General features: G+C 30.3%; 1 protein-coding gene across 1 annotated transcript; it reads left to right on the top strand.

The window, feature by feature from the left end:
* The first annotated feature begins 11,916 nt into the window (after positions 1-11,916).
* LOC146887523 (homeobox-leucine zipper protein HDG12-like) lies at positions 11,917-15,068 on the top strand. The gene is made up of 8 exons (XM_085670267.1): positions 11,917-12,051; positions 12,128-13,000; positions 13,344-13,445; positions 13,529-13,735; positions 13,864-14,044; positions 14,123-14,394; positions 14,504-14,593; positions 14,691-15,068. Exons 1-8 carry the CDS (start codon positions 11,932-11,934, stop codon positions 15,066-15,068), a joined length of 2,223 nt encoding a protein of 740 aa, XP_085526393.1. The 5' UTR covers positions 11,917-11,931.
* Positions 15,069-15,119: the final 51 nt, after the last annotated feature.

Below are 15,119 nucleotides of genomic sequence, written 5' to 3'. Positions count from 1 at the left end.
TAGAATGGAAGCTTAGACGTTTTCAATAATTTCATAAATGTCACCGCATTTTAATAGACATCAGTCTTCTTAAACCTTCATATTTGACAAACTCGACTCGATTCTGGCCAGCTCAGCTCGACCTTCATTTGGGGCTTACTAATCTTGACCTTTGGCCTAACCTGACTCGGCTCAATCCGAACCAACTAGGCTCGACCTTTGAGTCAGACATGTTAGTTTTGAAATGGTGAATTAAGCCAAGAAGATGGGGGGTTGAATTGGCTTTATAAAACTTTTTTGAAAGCTTAAACCTCTTTTCAATTGAATCAAATAGACTGGAAAGTTAGGATGTAAAAGCAGTAGACTAGTACACTTTCAATCGATTAAATAATAAAACAACAGACTAATTTGTTCTTGAGCTATGAAATAGTCGATTAAAATGACAAACCAGTTAGCTAAAATACTGAAGATTTATGCAGAATGCAGAAATCGTAAATTCAACTCAAACAACAATCTTTTACATACAAGACTTGTTTCAATCAATATTTTTAACAAGTATACAACCTCAGATTACACAAGAACGCATTAAATCACACCAAAGAATGAGTTGCTTGGTTTTCTTGAGTTTTTAAAAATATTCAAAGTGAGTGAGATGAGGGAGAGAGAATTGCATAGTTGTTTTTATACTAGTTCACTCAATCACAAAGCTACATCCAGTTTACCAGGACAACCTAAGCCTAGTTTCCACTATATTCAAAAGTTTTACAAATCACACACTAAGATTACACCTTTGAACAAAGAAACACACAAAATTTTCGACTCACAAAATTCTAGACACCCACCCTGTAAGAATCACACTTACGGACCTGAAATCACATCATGCAAACCAACCAGAGGCACAAGAACATCCAAACCTGATGGTGGTTGTCCCTAGCCAACCATACATGTGTTCTTCAAGCTACTCACAAGCTAAAATGCCTCCAAGATCTTCAAACCACGAGTTGCAACTATGTATTGGAGAGAGAGAGAGAAAGAGAAAGAGAGTTTTCCAGAGAAGAATGACAAAATTTCGTGATCAAAAGCTCAGATTCGCACCTCTACTCTCAAAACATAGCTTATATAGTCTGGTTTAAGTGAAAACAGTCGATTGAATTTTCCGTACAGTCAGCTGATTTCATTTGACTTAAGTGAAATCATTCGATTGAAAAATAATTCAACTGACTGAATGCATTCATACTAGAAACTATATACAACAAGTCTTTTAACCTGTTAAAACCCATTTTAACAGATTAAAAGAGACACACTAAGGCACACAAGACATTTAACCTATGTCATATAGCCTACCAACATGATATAACAACAAAACATTACATTTAACATGTTATTTTCATATTTAATATACTAAAACTTAATCTTCAAGTGGATCTTCATCAAACACCTATAATCTTCATGCACATGGCTTTATCAATTCTTTACTTCAAGCTTGCTTGTGCCAACAAGACTGACTCACCTTGGCCTTTGACCGATCAACTAGTCTCAACCCTTAGGCTTTGACTGACTCGAGTTGATTCTTCTACTCGAGCAGACTTAATGGGACCATTTGGCTTAGGCTAACTCACTCGACCTTTGGCTCTGGCAAACTCAGCTCTCTACCTAGGTTGATTTGTCTCGACCTTATTCTTGGGTGACTCGACACAATCTTAACCTAGGTCATCTTTATTTTACCTTAGACCTCACCAGTGCAGTAAGGGCTTTTGGCCCCGATTGTTTTTGTTATTCTGCCTCGGTTTTAGAACCGAGGCATATTGGGATGAGGCCAAAAGGTATGACTTTTGGCCTCGGGTGTTAACCGGAGCCATAAAGCGCTTTTTCTGCCTCGGGTAACGTAAGAACCGAGGCCATAGGGGACATTTTTTGGACCACCACTGCAGTTGTGGTAAGTCGTTCGAGCACCACTGCAGTTGGAAGAACCCCTCTGTGGTATCATCCTCATTACCATCCACATCTGAAAGTTCATCTGGGTCATCTGAAAGTTCATCCGTGAGTTTCTACAGCCAATCCTTCACGGCATGACTTGTTATTTGCTTTCTCTCAGCATCTCTAAGGACATCCTTCCAGATCTGGTTTCAGCCCCTCTTCCACTTTGCATTTCAGCCACCCTTTTCAACAAACCCTAAAAACTACATATAAAATTTAATCAAGGAATCAGGAAATGGAGGTGCAGCGAACCAGCGGCTGCAGCGAACCAGCGGCGGCAGCGACCCAGCGGCGGCAGCGACCCAGCGGTGGCAACGACCCAGCGGCGGCAACGACCCAGCGGCGGCAGCGAACCAGCGAACCAGCAACGGTGGAGGGGTAGGTTGTAGGGAGAGAGAAGAGAGAAATGGAGACTGCGGCGGGGAAGGAGAAAAAGAAAAAAAGGGCTGGCTAGGTTGCAGGGAGAGAGAAGAGAGAAATGGAGTTGTTTAGAGAAATGGAGATTGCGGCGGGGAAGAAGAAAAAGAAAAAAGGGCACGCATTTTGGCACCGGTTGTCAATCACCCGAGGCCAAATGGAAGTGTATAGGCCCCGATTCTTCGCCACCCGAGGCCAAATCTCTGTTATAGGCCTCGGTTTTTTGTCACCCGAGGCCAAAGCGTGCGCTGTCAGTGGCAGTTTTGTAAATCTGGGTGACACAGATGGGTTATAGGCTTCGGTCGGTTGAGAACCGAAGCATAAAACTGGTTATATGCTTCGGTTAGTTTGGGACCCGAGGCAGAATGCTGAGAAAATTTTCAAAAATGCCACCGCCTCCTTATAGGCTTCGGTCCCGCAGTAACTGAAGCCTATAAGGCGAGTTAAAAACCCCATTCTGCACTAGTGCCTTGATCAATTAGACTTGACTTGATCCTCAACCATCTTTACTCGACTAAACACACTTTAATTTTAGATTTTCAAAATCCAAAAGCTAATCCAACCAAAATCAATTAAGTAAATTGGACTTAAAGTCGAAAAATATAGATTTAGGTTTGGGATAAACCCATTTAAATAAATCCAAAGTAATATAATTTAGATTATTATAGATCGAATTTTACAATTTACATTTTTTACATTTGTTCTGATCCAACTCAAATACATTCGGCAATCATCGTTAGAAACAACCACGTTTCTGATGTATTGTTCGCTTTGGAGTCGATGGTTGCCGGACAGATTTGGATCAAATCGAAACAACATCATAACTTAGTACTACATGCTCCCTTATTATTGAGCTTTCGGCTCATCTTTGTGTAGACGTAATCTTATTTAGATGAATTAGTACAGTATTATTATTTTATTTATCTTATTTAAGTATTATTATTTATTATTTATTATCCTCTTATTAAATAACAATGAAAATTTTCTATAAAATTATCATGCGACCCCACAAACATCTAATTGAGAAAAGTTTTTCAAACATATTTCAAAATAAATTCTATTCAATTTCTTCTTAAGAAATAACTTTAAAGATCATCAATGCAATCTCTATAGTTGTCAATTGAGATAACTGTGGTTTACTATCATAAGAAAAGAAAAGGTAAGGCTAGTATATTTATTCCGACTTTAAATATTGTAATAACTTACCTTTCTTTGGTGTTGATAAAAAATTCTAGTGAATATGTAACTAAGAAGCATTTAAAAATTTTAAGAAATACAATAAATGTGACATTAATTTAATATGAGCTTTAATAATATTATTTAATCTAATTAATTATAATTTACTTTTGATAAATATAATATTTAATAGTATTTCGTAATTAATTTTAGTCATTCATATGTATTATTGCTTGTAATAAATATCGTATTTATTCAATAATTGTCTTCTATATATATGCGAAAAACCACACATAGAATAATTTCAGTGTAATAAATTTAATGAATACATTATTTAATAACATTATTAAAATTTATTTAATTCAATTAATAAATTTATTATTATGTTATAAATTTTCCTTAATTATATGTATGATTCGATAAGTATGTGTGCATAACTTTATGTTTGTGGATACTTACTATATATAAAAATATTAATATAACTTTACTATTATGTTTGTGGAAGTATTGTACGTTTGTCCGCTTTGAAACATGCAGTTCCGTCACGGTTTTCTTCTTAAAAGGTGTCTCAAAAGGTATAAGAGGAAAGAGTATTTAAACTGCGTTTGACTTCGACTTCTAAGCATTGTAATACTTATTGGATATACCAGAACAATTATTCTTTTATATTATTTATTAGATTTGTTCTTATATATATATATATATATATATATATATATATATATATATATATATATATTGTAGTTTGGTCTCATATTTAGTTATAGAATTTTCATTACTATCTCTTATATCAAAGATATCATGTACGAGGATTGAAAGGACACAATAAACCCAAATCTAAACTAAGATATTTTTTTAATAACTATAATATTATATTAAAGAGCAAAGATATGCTTTTGTTCCTTATATACTTAACAAAATTCGATTAAAATACTTAACAAAATAAACGCACTTTAAATATTAAATAAACTTAACAAAATTTGATTAAAAAGATTAAATTCACGGTATTTTGAAAAATGAAAGACTAAATTAGTCAAAAATATTAAAATTAACTAATTCTAAAATTCAAGTTAAGAGACACCCTTCATTAAATCAAACAAGTATCTTACATATACTAGTAATATTTAGAAATAAATTAAAGATATATATGATAATAAACATACTATCAAACCGAATGGAAAAGGAAACTGACTATTCATATTATATATATATATATATATATAATTGATTATATATAATGTATAAAACTATGAATATAATAATTTTACATTAAAACTATGTTTTGATATTATTTTTTAAGTTTGTTCTCCCTTACATATCGTCAGGGGCGACTCAACAGTTTGGGAGGCCTAAAACAAACTTAAAAAATGAGGTCTAATATTTAAAATTTATTTTTCGAGCTTTTCTTGATGCAAAATTATTTATTAAGTTGTCATAATTAATTTCATTTAACATTTCTTTCTCAATAAATAATAGGAGTAATCCGTTTAATCTTTATTGAATCATTGTTGATTTTAAATAAGTTTTTATTATCTTTAGCTTTGAGAAATTCCTATCGACGAAAACAACTAACACTAAAATTTGGAAAAGAATTTGTTCTTTTTTATATAATTAAGAATGTCAATTGGTTTATGATTTTTCAAACCTATAATTTCCTTTAAGATATATAATTTTTAAATTAAATCAAATCCATTAATATCCAACAAATTATCATCTTTTAAAGATTTTTCTAGGTTTAAGCATTTTTCTTTCAAAAATAAAATATCTACAAACTGTAATACACAAAACATTTGCTCTTTTTTGTTCATAGCTTCTTTTTTTTTTGTTATGCAATTAAAGTCTCAAATCTTCTTTTCTTTTGAATTTTTAAATAGCGTAATTCAAATTTTCTAGTTGACATATCTATATATTTTTATATGAAATAAAAAAATCTTAATATATAAAACACTACTAAAGATAAATATATAAAACAAATGAATTAAAACAAAATATGGTTCTGTTTGTTAAGAAAATAAACTCGATGGTAGACTTGCAGTATCTTGAAGTCTCAAGTCTCTTTTTCATTCTTAAGTCTCAACTTTTTCACAAACTTGCAAAGTTATTTATTTTAAAATTAATCATTAATAAAAATAATTAAAAAAAATATTACTCTTCTAAACTCAATAATAAATCTTTTTTCCCTAAATTTGAATTATCTTTCTACAGAAAACTCAACTTTGAATTATGTTCTAATTAATATATTATCCACCAAAAGATTAAATCATAATCTAATTAATAGTTTTGTAAAAAAAATCAGTTTCTTCTCAAGATATATGCAAAAAAAAAAAAACTCTCAAAACTCGTAAATTTAAAAGTACCGAAATACAAAACTAAGCAAAAGAAACACATTTATAATTCTAATACAAATCCAAAACAGAATAAAAATAACAATAACACAAATAAAAAGAAAAGGCATACTAACTAGAAATGAGGATGAAAAAATTTATATACACGGACAACATAAGATTCAGGAGATTTAAGAAATGTAATCTGCCAAAATCCAAGAAAAAAAGACTATTAGAAGAAAATAAATGAGAGGTGAGAGAAGACATAGAGAGATAAAAGAAGAAAATGAAATCTAGATTGATTATAAGAGAATAAAGATAGCTAATCATCTCTTTCTTGTAAACAAAATTATAATTGACTAATTAAAAAAATATTTTAACTCATTAATTACAATTTTTATTACCAATAAAAATTAACATACACTGATACTAATTTAATTAGATTTTATTCTCAAACATAAACTTATAATTAATTTAATAGAGTTATATTAGTAATAAAATATTTTTGTGAGGCCTTTTTTTATCTTAAACATAATTTTATAATTAGTTTAATATAGGTATATTAATCAATACTAAAAAAAATTTGATGTCTTTTTTCCTTAAGCATAACTTTATAATTAATTTAATAGAGAAATATCAGTAGTAAATTTTTTTTAGGTCTTCTTATTCTTGAGGCCTAAAGCAAGTGTTTTACTCGTTTTACCGTTAAGCCGACCCTACATATCGTAAATTAATTTTTTATTTAATTGATGAGTAACTTTCAATGCATTTTCTTATACCGAAGACATGGAGCATAGGAATTGAAAGGAACTAATAATAGGTGATATAATATGTCTAAATCTATGATAAGATAAACTTATAATGACTTTGATAATAAATTAAAGAAAAAGATATACGATAATTCATTAAACTAAACAAAGTAACTTATAATAGTTTACCAAGAAATGAAAGCTATATATGATAGTAAACATATTAAAAAAAATCAGAAAAGAAAACAAATTGATTGTACATTATATGTATTGCAGATCCCATATTGATTCCCATATTGATTAGAGTTAAGACAGATTTACTGTATATAAGTATGAGCAAATCTCACTTTACAACTCAATTTTTTAAGGTTAAGTTATATTTAAAGTTCATATGTCTTAGTGTGAGGGACATTGTGTTGGAAATCCTATATCGATTAGTGATAAAACAAATTTAAAGTATACAAATAGGTGTAAACTTCACTTTACAAGATGAGTTAAATGTAAAATCTACTTTTTAATAATGCATGATATATAAAAACTAAATAACTGATTATAGGGTTAAATATGTTTTTATGACCTTAAACTTTGACAAATTTTAAAAATGAATAAATATAGTTCTCAGCTGTATTAAATTTTTTGACGTGTGAAATGATATTTGAGACTATTGTTTAAACGATTTACATTGTTTGACACAGTCCAACTCAAATGTATGAAATATCGTTTAAAACATAAAAAATCTTTAACACATTAAGTTAGAAAGATTATATCCATTTATTTTTAAAGTTTGAAAAAAGAAGTATATCAAAGTTTATGACAAAAACAAATTCCAAATTTGTGTCCAAATTTAAAAAATTACAAACATATTAAACCCTTAATTATATATATATATATATATATAATATGAAAACTAAATAAATGATTATATGTAATATTTATAATATCTAATTATATATTTTATTCTAATATTTGGAATTAGTTAAAATTTATTAAAAATATATATTTTGTCTTTACAACGTAGAAAATGTATGTATTTTTCTTAATAGAAAATTTAATAAACTATTATATAAAAATTCATTTATAATATATAAGTTAGTCAGAATTATTTTTTCTATGGATCTAGAATCATTAAGAGTTTGTAGTAAATCGATTTTGTTGTGCATAATGTATATTTCTGTGTAATTCTCTTGATTCCCTTCATGTTCTCAAATAGAGAGTATATATTAAAAATATTTAATAATATAACAATAGAAAACAAATGTACTATTTTTTATAAAATTATTTATGTTTTAAAATTTAATGTTTTAATTAACTCCTCTTAATAAATAAAATTCTAATGAATAAAATGTTATAAATTGATAAAATAATATATTTTTAAGTTTTATAATTACACCAGACTTAAGTATATTATTAAAGAAGTAAGAAATGTAAAAGTTATCTTAAAAATTTATTAAACTTTTAACTGTATACGTTTTCTTTATCATTTGACCTGTCGGTCAGACTCTGATTTCCAGTTAGTAAAGAAACTGACTTGTATGTTACAAATTTTTACTTATTATTTTTAGTTAATTCTTTCTACCGTTCGTAACAGAAATCCATATTTTTTTGTTTTTCTTAGAAATATTATGTTCATTTTTATATTAACTTTTCTACTAAAATTAAAATTGTGGGGCTAGAAATAGAGTATTTTATTTAAAACGTAGTTGACTTACGGCTTAAGACAAAGTTAAATTTCAAATGATTTTTGTCCTTTTTCATTTCCGTCTCAATTTTTCCTCTTCCATTTCAAATATTTATCTACATCTATCAAATTATAATATATATAACTTTTAAATTGATATTCTAAATCATTCAATCATTTCTATAAATTTGAATTTATTTGTATCTATTTTTTTTCTACTTTTGATCTTCATCCATCACTCAGTTTTCTGCATATTCATTCACTCGTGATAAACACTTTTCTTTCAATGCTTTGCTTTAAGTTTGGTAATCTTCTGAAAAACTGAAGTCTTTGAAAAACTTCCTTAATATCAATTTTCCCAAATGATATTTTCCATGTTGGATAATGTTCCAGAGAATTTTGTTTTACATTCCATAAATCTACCTTCTAAATTATTTACCCGTTTTGCAGAAAAAAAGATCCTTTGACATTTAGGGTTTTATATATAGGTTTGGTTAAATTGAGCCGTGTGGGGAGAAGTCCGCACGTGGGAACTTGGTCTAAGCCCTTGTGAGTGACATATAAAAACATGGTAAGAGTGGAGTTGTAGAAAGAAGAGTTAAGAAAAAGTGTGTGCAGGTTGAAAGAATGAGTGATTCAGATCGTGATGAACAAGGTATTTACCATTGCCGTCATCGTCATGATCCAGAAACTATAGCTAGACTCGAAGAGTAAGATCATCAATCTTTTGTTCTTCACAATTTTGTTATCTTTAGTGTCTTCATTTCAATGGAGTATTGTTTTAGGGTTCCTAAGATCAATGCAATCCAATTTATTACTAATTTAATGTTATTGCATATATTAGTTCAAACGTTGGAGAAAAAGTGAATTTTTGGAGTTGTTTTTGACTTTTGGATTATTGAAAGATTTTTTTTATTTATACTTTTCACCCAAACACAACAAGCCATATCTTGATTCACTTTTAATTTTTACATGACAAATTATAGCAATTGTTTTTTTTTTACGTGAGATTGTTTTAAGATTTTTTTTTCTTTTTTATAATATTTTTTAAGTTTGAGATTTTTGTCGACAAATGATGGATGCTTAGTATAAAATAATAGCATAACTCATTCCTCTCTTAAAAAAAATAATTATTGAATGAAAAAATAGGATTATGACTTAAACAGTTGTATATATATTTTCTTTGTTTTAATAGTGAATTAACTAGTTTATTATTAAGAAAGTTACTTAATTTATAGTAAAATATTAAATGTGTCTAAAATTAATTATGTGTTTTTTTTCCCTAAAATTATCACTGATGTGAATCGGAGATGCTTTTATTTTGCATCTCTTTTTCTAAATATCTTTACTGGTTTTACTTCTTTTATTCTCCCTCATCACTAATATATGATTAGGAATAGTAAACAAATAAATGAAAAATTAAGGTTTGAAGTTATTAAGAATTTTTTTTAAAATGTTTTTCTATTAATATTTTATTTATTATAACTTATTTATGTTTTATTATTATTTCTATTATTTATTTTTATAATTATATTATTATTATTATTATTATTATTATTATTACTTTTTTTCTTTGTTATACATGAAATAGGCAAACTAAGATTCCCAAAGCAAAGTTTTATTAGTAGAGAAGAAGAAAATAAATTGATGAAGTAGATGATAAAGAAAATTAGAGAAATACATAAAAATGATAAAAATAGAGGTTTGATAAAGAAAAATAAATGAAAATTAACTTTTTTGTTAAATTTTATTATTAACTATTATTGATTTTTTTAGTGAGTATGAGAGATCCATTATTTTCCTTTTGGGGGAATTTTTCTACATATTATTCATTAACTTAATCAATTAATAGCTTCCTTCTTATTCTCCTCCATTTTGAACCTACCAAACAGTGCTAATTCCCAATGAGCTTAAAATGTCAATCTATTTCATATATAATATATTAAAATGAAAAAGGTTTTACATTTGAAGGAATGTTTCTTGAAAAATCAAAGTAGATACATTTTAGACGGACTAAACAGTATTGAGCCAAACTTTAAACTGGCTTTTTACAAAATGATAAGAGAAAGTAAAAGTGTTAGTAACTCCCAAAAATATCTTACAATAAAAATATTTTAGGTCATACTATCTATCATAGGTGAATCTTATTGAAAATAATTATAAAAAGCTATGGTTTCCACACTCGTAGTTTATAATCTTCAGTAAAAATCGTAACTAATGATACATAAGATGTTTTGAAGTCTAATCTGACAGATTCATTTCAGTCTTTTTATTTTTAAAATATGGACGGGGAGAATCTTGACATCTATTTATAAGATGAAATCATCGTTGAAAGTTCGATATTAATTAGAGATAAAACAATTTTATAATATATAAGTAGAGTATAAATTTCACTTTACAAACTCTAATTTTGTAGAATTGAGTTAGACTTAAACTCTATTTTTTTAACATGGTATTAGAACCATTATTTAAAGACTTTATCATAACGAGATTTTCAATTAAAGATAAGACAATTTTATAATATATAGGTGGAGTGTAAATCTCACATTGCTTATAAGAGGTTGACTTAGACTTAAAATACACTTCTTAACATATTTATAATTATGTTCTTTTAATATTTTTCTATTTTCACTTTAAAATGTTAACACATGTTGTCATATTATTAAAATGTGGTTACTAAGTAAGTTTTTTTTTTCTTTTTTCGACAAAAGTGTTAAATGTATTTTTCTTAAAATTTTGTTAGAAGTTGATACATTTTATTAATACTTTTTCCATTTGGTATCTCTTTCCTTTACATGTACACCTAACACGCAATATTTGCCCTTTGTAATTAAACCTTTTTCTATTTGAATCACTTTCTATGTATACCAGGTTTAGATACTAAAAGTATCATTCTCTAATCAAAATTTAAATTTTACTTTAATAATCTATACATAAAGTACTGCATTAGGCGTTAATATATCAAGGTAAAACTTTATAGAAGGTTTCATCTCTGTGCATATGCATATATTGTAATTAACTTCTGGTATCTATATATATACATGACTTTTTGTGTTTGGGACTAAGTTGGGTACTGTTTTTCACCATGCAGGTAGGAAGGTAGATACAGAGGGATTGGGAACATTTTGGTTGGTCACTGTTTAAGGGTTCAGTATATTTAATAAACTTTCTTTAGCTGATATATACTGAAAAACAGTAATCAAAATATCTTTGAAGTGTTTATTGATGTGTACATTGATAATGGATTTTTCTTTTATCATTTGTTCGTACCTTTGCTCCAGAACCTTATACATGTAATGTTTTTTGGTGTTAGACATTCAACACTCTCTCATATTTTCCATTTTGAAACTCAGAATCTTCAGAGAATGTTCACATCCGGACGAAACACGACGCCGTCAAATAGGAGAGGAGCTCGGGCTTGATGCTAAACAAGTAAAGTTTTGGTTTCAGAACAAGAAGACACAGTTAAGGGTTAGTTTATAGTTTTTCATGATTAGTTAGTAAACAATAACACTACTTAGTCACCATTTTGAACAATGATTTGGTGCAATTTTTTCAGGCCAAAAGTGAGCGATTAGATATCAACGCTCTTCGTCTTGAGAATGAAAGAATACAATCCGAAAACCGTATAATGAGTGAGACTTTGAAGACTATAGCATGCGCACAATGTGGGGGTCGATCCATGGGACAAGAAGAGAGAGAACTTTATTTGCAAATCTTGAAGGTAGAAAATATTCTATTAATCAAAGAGGTTAGTAAAAAGTATATTAGTTAATTGCTTCTCTTCTGATGTGAATCTCACACACTGTTATGAATCTTTTTTTCAGTGTGAGAGAGTAGTTTCACTTATGGCAAACAACGGGATCAATCCAGAACTCCTTCCTGCTGTTCCTTCTACTACTTCTTCTTCTTCTTCTTCACTTGACACCTTACGAGCAACTTTGCTTAATCAAACGGTTGGAACTCAACATAATATTATTCCAGGAGTTAATCAAGATATTCTTAATCATGCTCATAATCAACAAACTCCTGATCTTGCACTTGATCAACATGTTTCTTCTCTTACTCTTAATGTTACTTCTCCTGCCACTGTTGATCCATTTCCCAGTCAAGATGATTCTCTTTTGATTTCTTGTCTTCAATATAATATTCCAGCTTTGGTCACTGCTCTTGATCAAAATATTCTCACTCTGCCTTCTACTACTTGTAATCAAAATAATATTAACGTTCCCGTTGTTGAGAATCAAGGCCAAGGACTTAATCCATGTTTAAACGTTCCTTCTGTTACTCCTACGCCTACCCTTGATCAAGATAATCCACATCCTGGTCAAGACATTTCGTCCATTCTTCAGGATCATACGCCATCTCTTGATCTTGATCTCGATGCGATACTTCAGATTTTGAACAGGGATATGGTATCGCAATCGAAGACCAGCGAAAATAAGGATACGGAAAATGCACGTATGTTGAAGATTGCGAATAAGGCGATGGAAGAGTTGATGAAACTCTTAAGTATTAACGAACCCTTCTGGTTCAGGTCTCTTGTGGATCAGAGATTCGTTCTTCAGCGTGATTGCTACCAAAGGATTTTTCAAAGGAGTAATAGCTTAAACGGACCTCATGCTCGAGTAGAGTCTTCCAAAGATTCACGAGTGGTGAAAATCAGTGGGACAGAGCTTGTGGAAATGTTTTTGAATGCGGTTAGCACTTCTTCACAAATTCTATTTCATCAAACATTTTGTTGGCTATCTGCATATTTGGTTATTTTTTTCAACTAGGTGGAGCATTTCTGCTTACAAATTAGGTAAACGGACAAGTGATAACGATTCCGGGTGCTAGAAAAGTGAAGGTGTCAAGAGTTATGATGATTTCATCAGAATAGTAATACTGGTGAAGTTTACTTCTTCATCATGACTCTTAACAACGTCACTTTTTCAATACCGAAGTCGTTATGACTCCCAACTTCATCTTTTGCTCTGTTTACATAATTTATGAGCAAATGAATCACTTATCTGAAAATGATATATGCTTTGATCTTTGAAGGACAAATGGGTTGATCTATTCCCTACAATTGTTAAAAAAGCTGAAACAATTCAAGTATTTGAAAGTGGTTCGGTAGGAAATAGAAATGGAGCTTTGCAATTGGTATGTTTTCCTGAAAACCTTGTTTTATGTGAGTTTGCAATAATCTCTTTGGATTAGGTGATAAGTCAAGAATATTTGTACAGATGAACGCAGAAATGCACATTCTTTCACCTTTGGTTCCCACTCGGGAATTCCACTTCCTTCGTTATTGCAAACAAATCGAAGCAGGTGTATGGACCATAGGGGATGTGTCAATTGATTCTTCGACACACAAAATCTCTACTGTTTCTAGCTCTCGTAGGCTTCCATCTGGATTGCTGATTCAAGAAATTGCTGAGGGATTATGCAGGGTTAGTAAGTAAATTACATTATCTGTGACTTCTTTATAGCTCTTTTCATTCATTGCTGCATTGTTTATTGTTATGCCCTAACAGAATGCTAGCTAGTTAAGAAAACTCCTATCGTATAATTTTGACAGGTTTCTTGGGTGGAGCATGTGGAAGTGGATGATAAGATCCAAACTCACCATCTTTATAGAGATCTTATTTGTGGCAATAATGCATATGGCGCAGAAAGATGGGTTTTGACACTTGAAAGAATGTGTGAGAGGCTTGCAAGTGCCTCAGCTGAAACCATTCCTAGTTGTGACGTTGGAGGAGGTTGGCTCCAAACCCTACTTCTCTTTGATCTGTTATCATCTGTTCATATCTGAAGTCTATGCCATTGGTTTTTCTCAGTGATTAGGTCACCTGACTCGAGAAGGAATATATTGCGCCTGACTCGTCGTATGGTGAAATCTTACTGTGAGAGTTTGTGCACGCAAGATAACACAAGCTTCCCACACCTAACCAGGATGAACAATGGCGGCATTAGAGTTGCTGTTCGAGTGAACATGAGCGGCCCAGGTGAGCCTAAAGGCATGATTCTCAGTGCAGCTACGTCGTTTTGGCTTCCTATCACTCCACAAGATATTTTTGACTACTTGATAGATGACAGGAAACGAGCCAAGGTTCAAACCCTAAACTTATAAACCATCTATTCTGTTATTTGATGCTAAATTTTGTTATCTTTGCATCGCAAAATCATCAATGCTTCCATGTTAATTATCTTCGTTGTAGTGGGATGTTCTATGCTCTGGAAACGCAGGGCACGAGATTCAACGCATCACAACAGGTAGTAATCCTGGAAACTGTGTTTCAATCATGCGGGTACGTACATGTTATTTTTCATGCCATATTCAATGATCTCTAAGGGTTTGTTTTACAGAGGTATCATGAAAATTGATTTTGAATTGTTGATATGCAGCCTTTCATCCCTAAAGAGAACAATATAGTGATTCTCCAAGAAAGTTATGTAGATGCTTTGGGATGTATGATGGTATACGCTCCTTTTGATATGAAGGCATTGAACTACGTCATGAACGGAGAAGAGACGTCACTGTTTCCGATTCTTCCCTCCGGCTTCACCATATCCAGGAATGGAAAACCAGATGTTCCTGAAGGACAATCTGCAGAAGTAGGAAAATCAGGAGGTTCGTTGGTCACTCTAATGTTTCAAATTTTGGCTTCTAGTCCATGTAGAATGAGCATGGTAGACATCGAATTTGTAAGTAATGTTAATGCACTTGTCACCTCAACAATAGAGAATATTAAAGATGCTTTGAATTGTTCCGATTCAAAGTAATATCTTTTCAAGATGTACATTGTTTTTGGAATGAAGGAAACACATTGAGTT

The sequence above is a fragment of the Vigna unguiculata genome, chromosome 3 (genome assembly GCF_037176805.1).
Source record: "Vigna unguiculata cultivar grain cowpea cultivar isolate G323 ecotype 2 chromosome 3, ASM3717680v1, whole genome shotgun sequence".
Taxonomy (NCBI): Eukaryota; Viridiplantae; Streptophyta; class Magnoliopsida; order Fabales; family Fabaceae; genus Vigna; species Vigna unguiculata.
The sequence above is the reverse complement of the archived record's forward strand: the minus strand, read 5'-3'. Positions and strand labels throughout refer to the sequence as shown.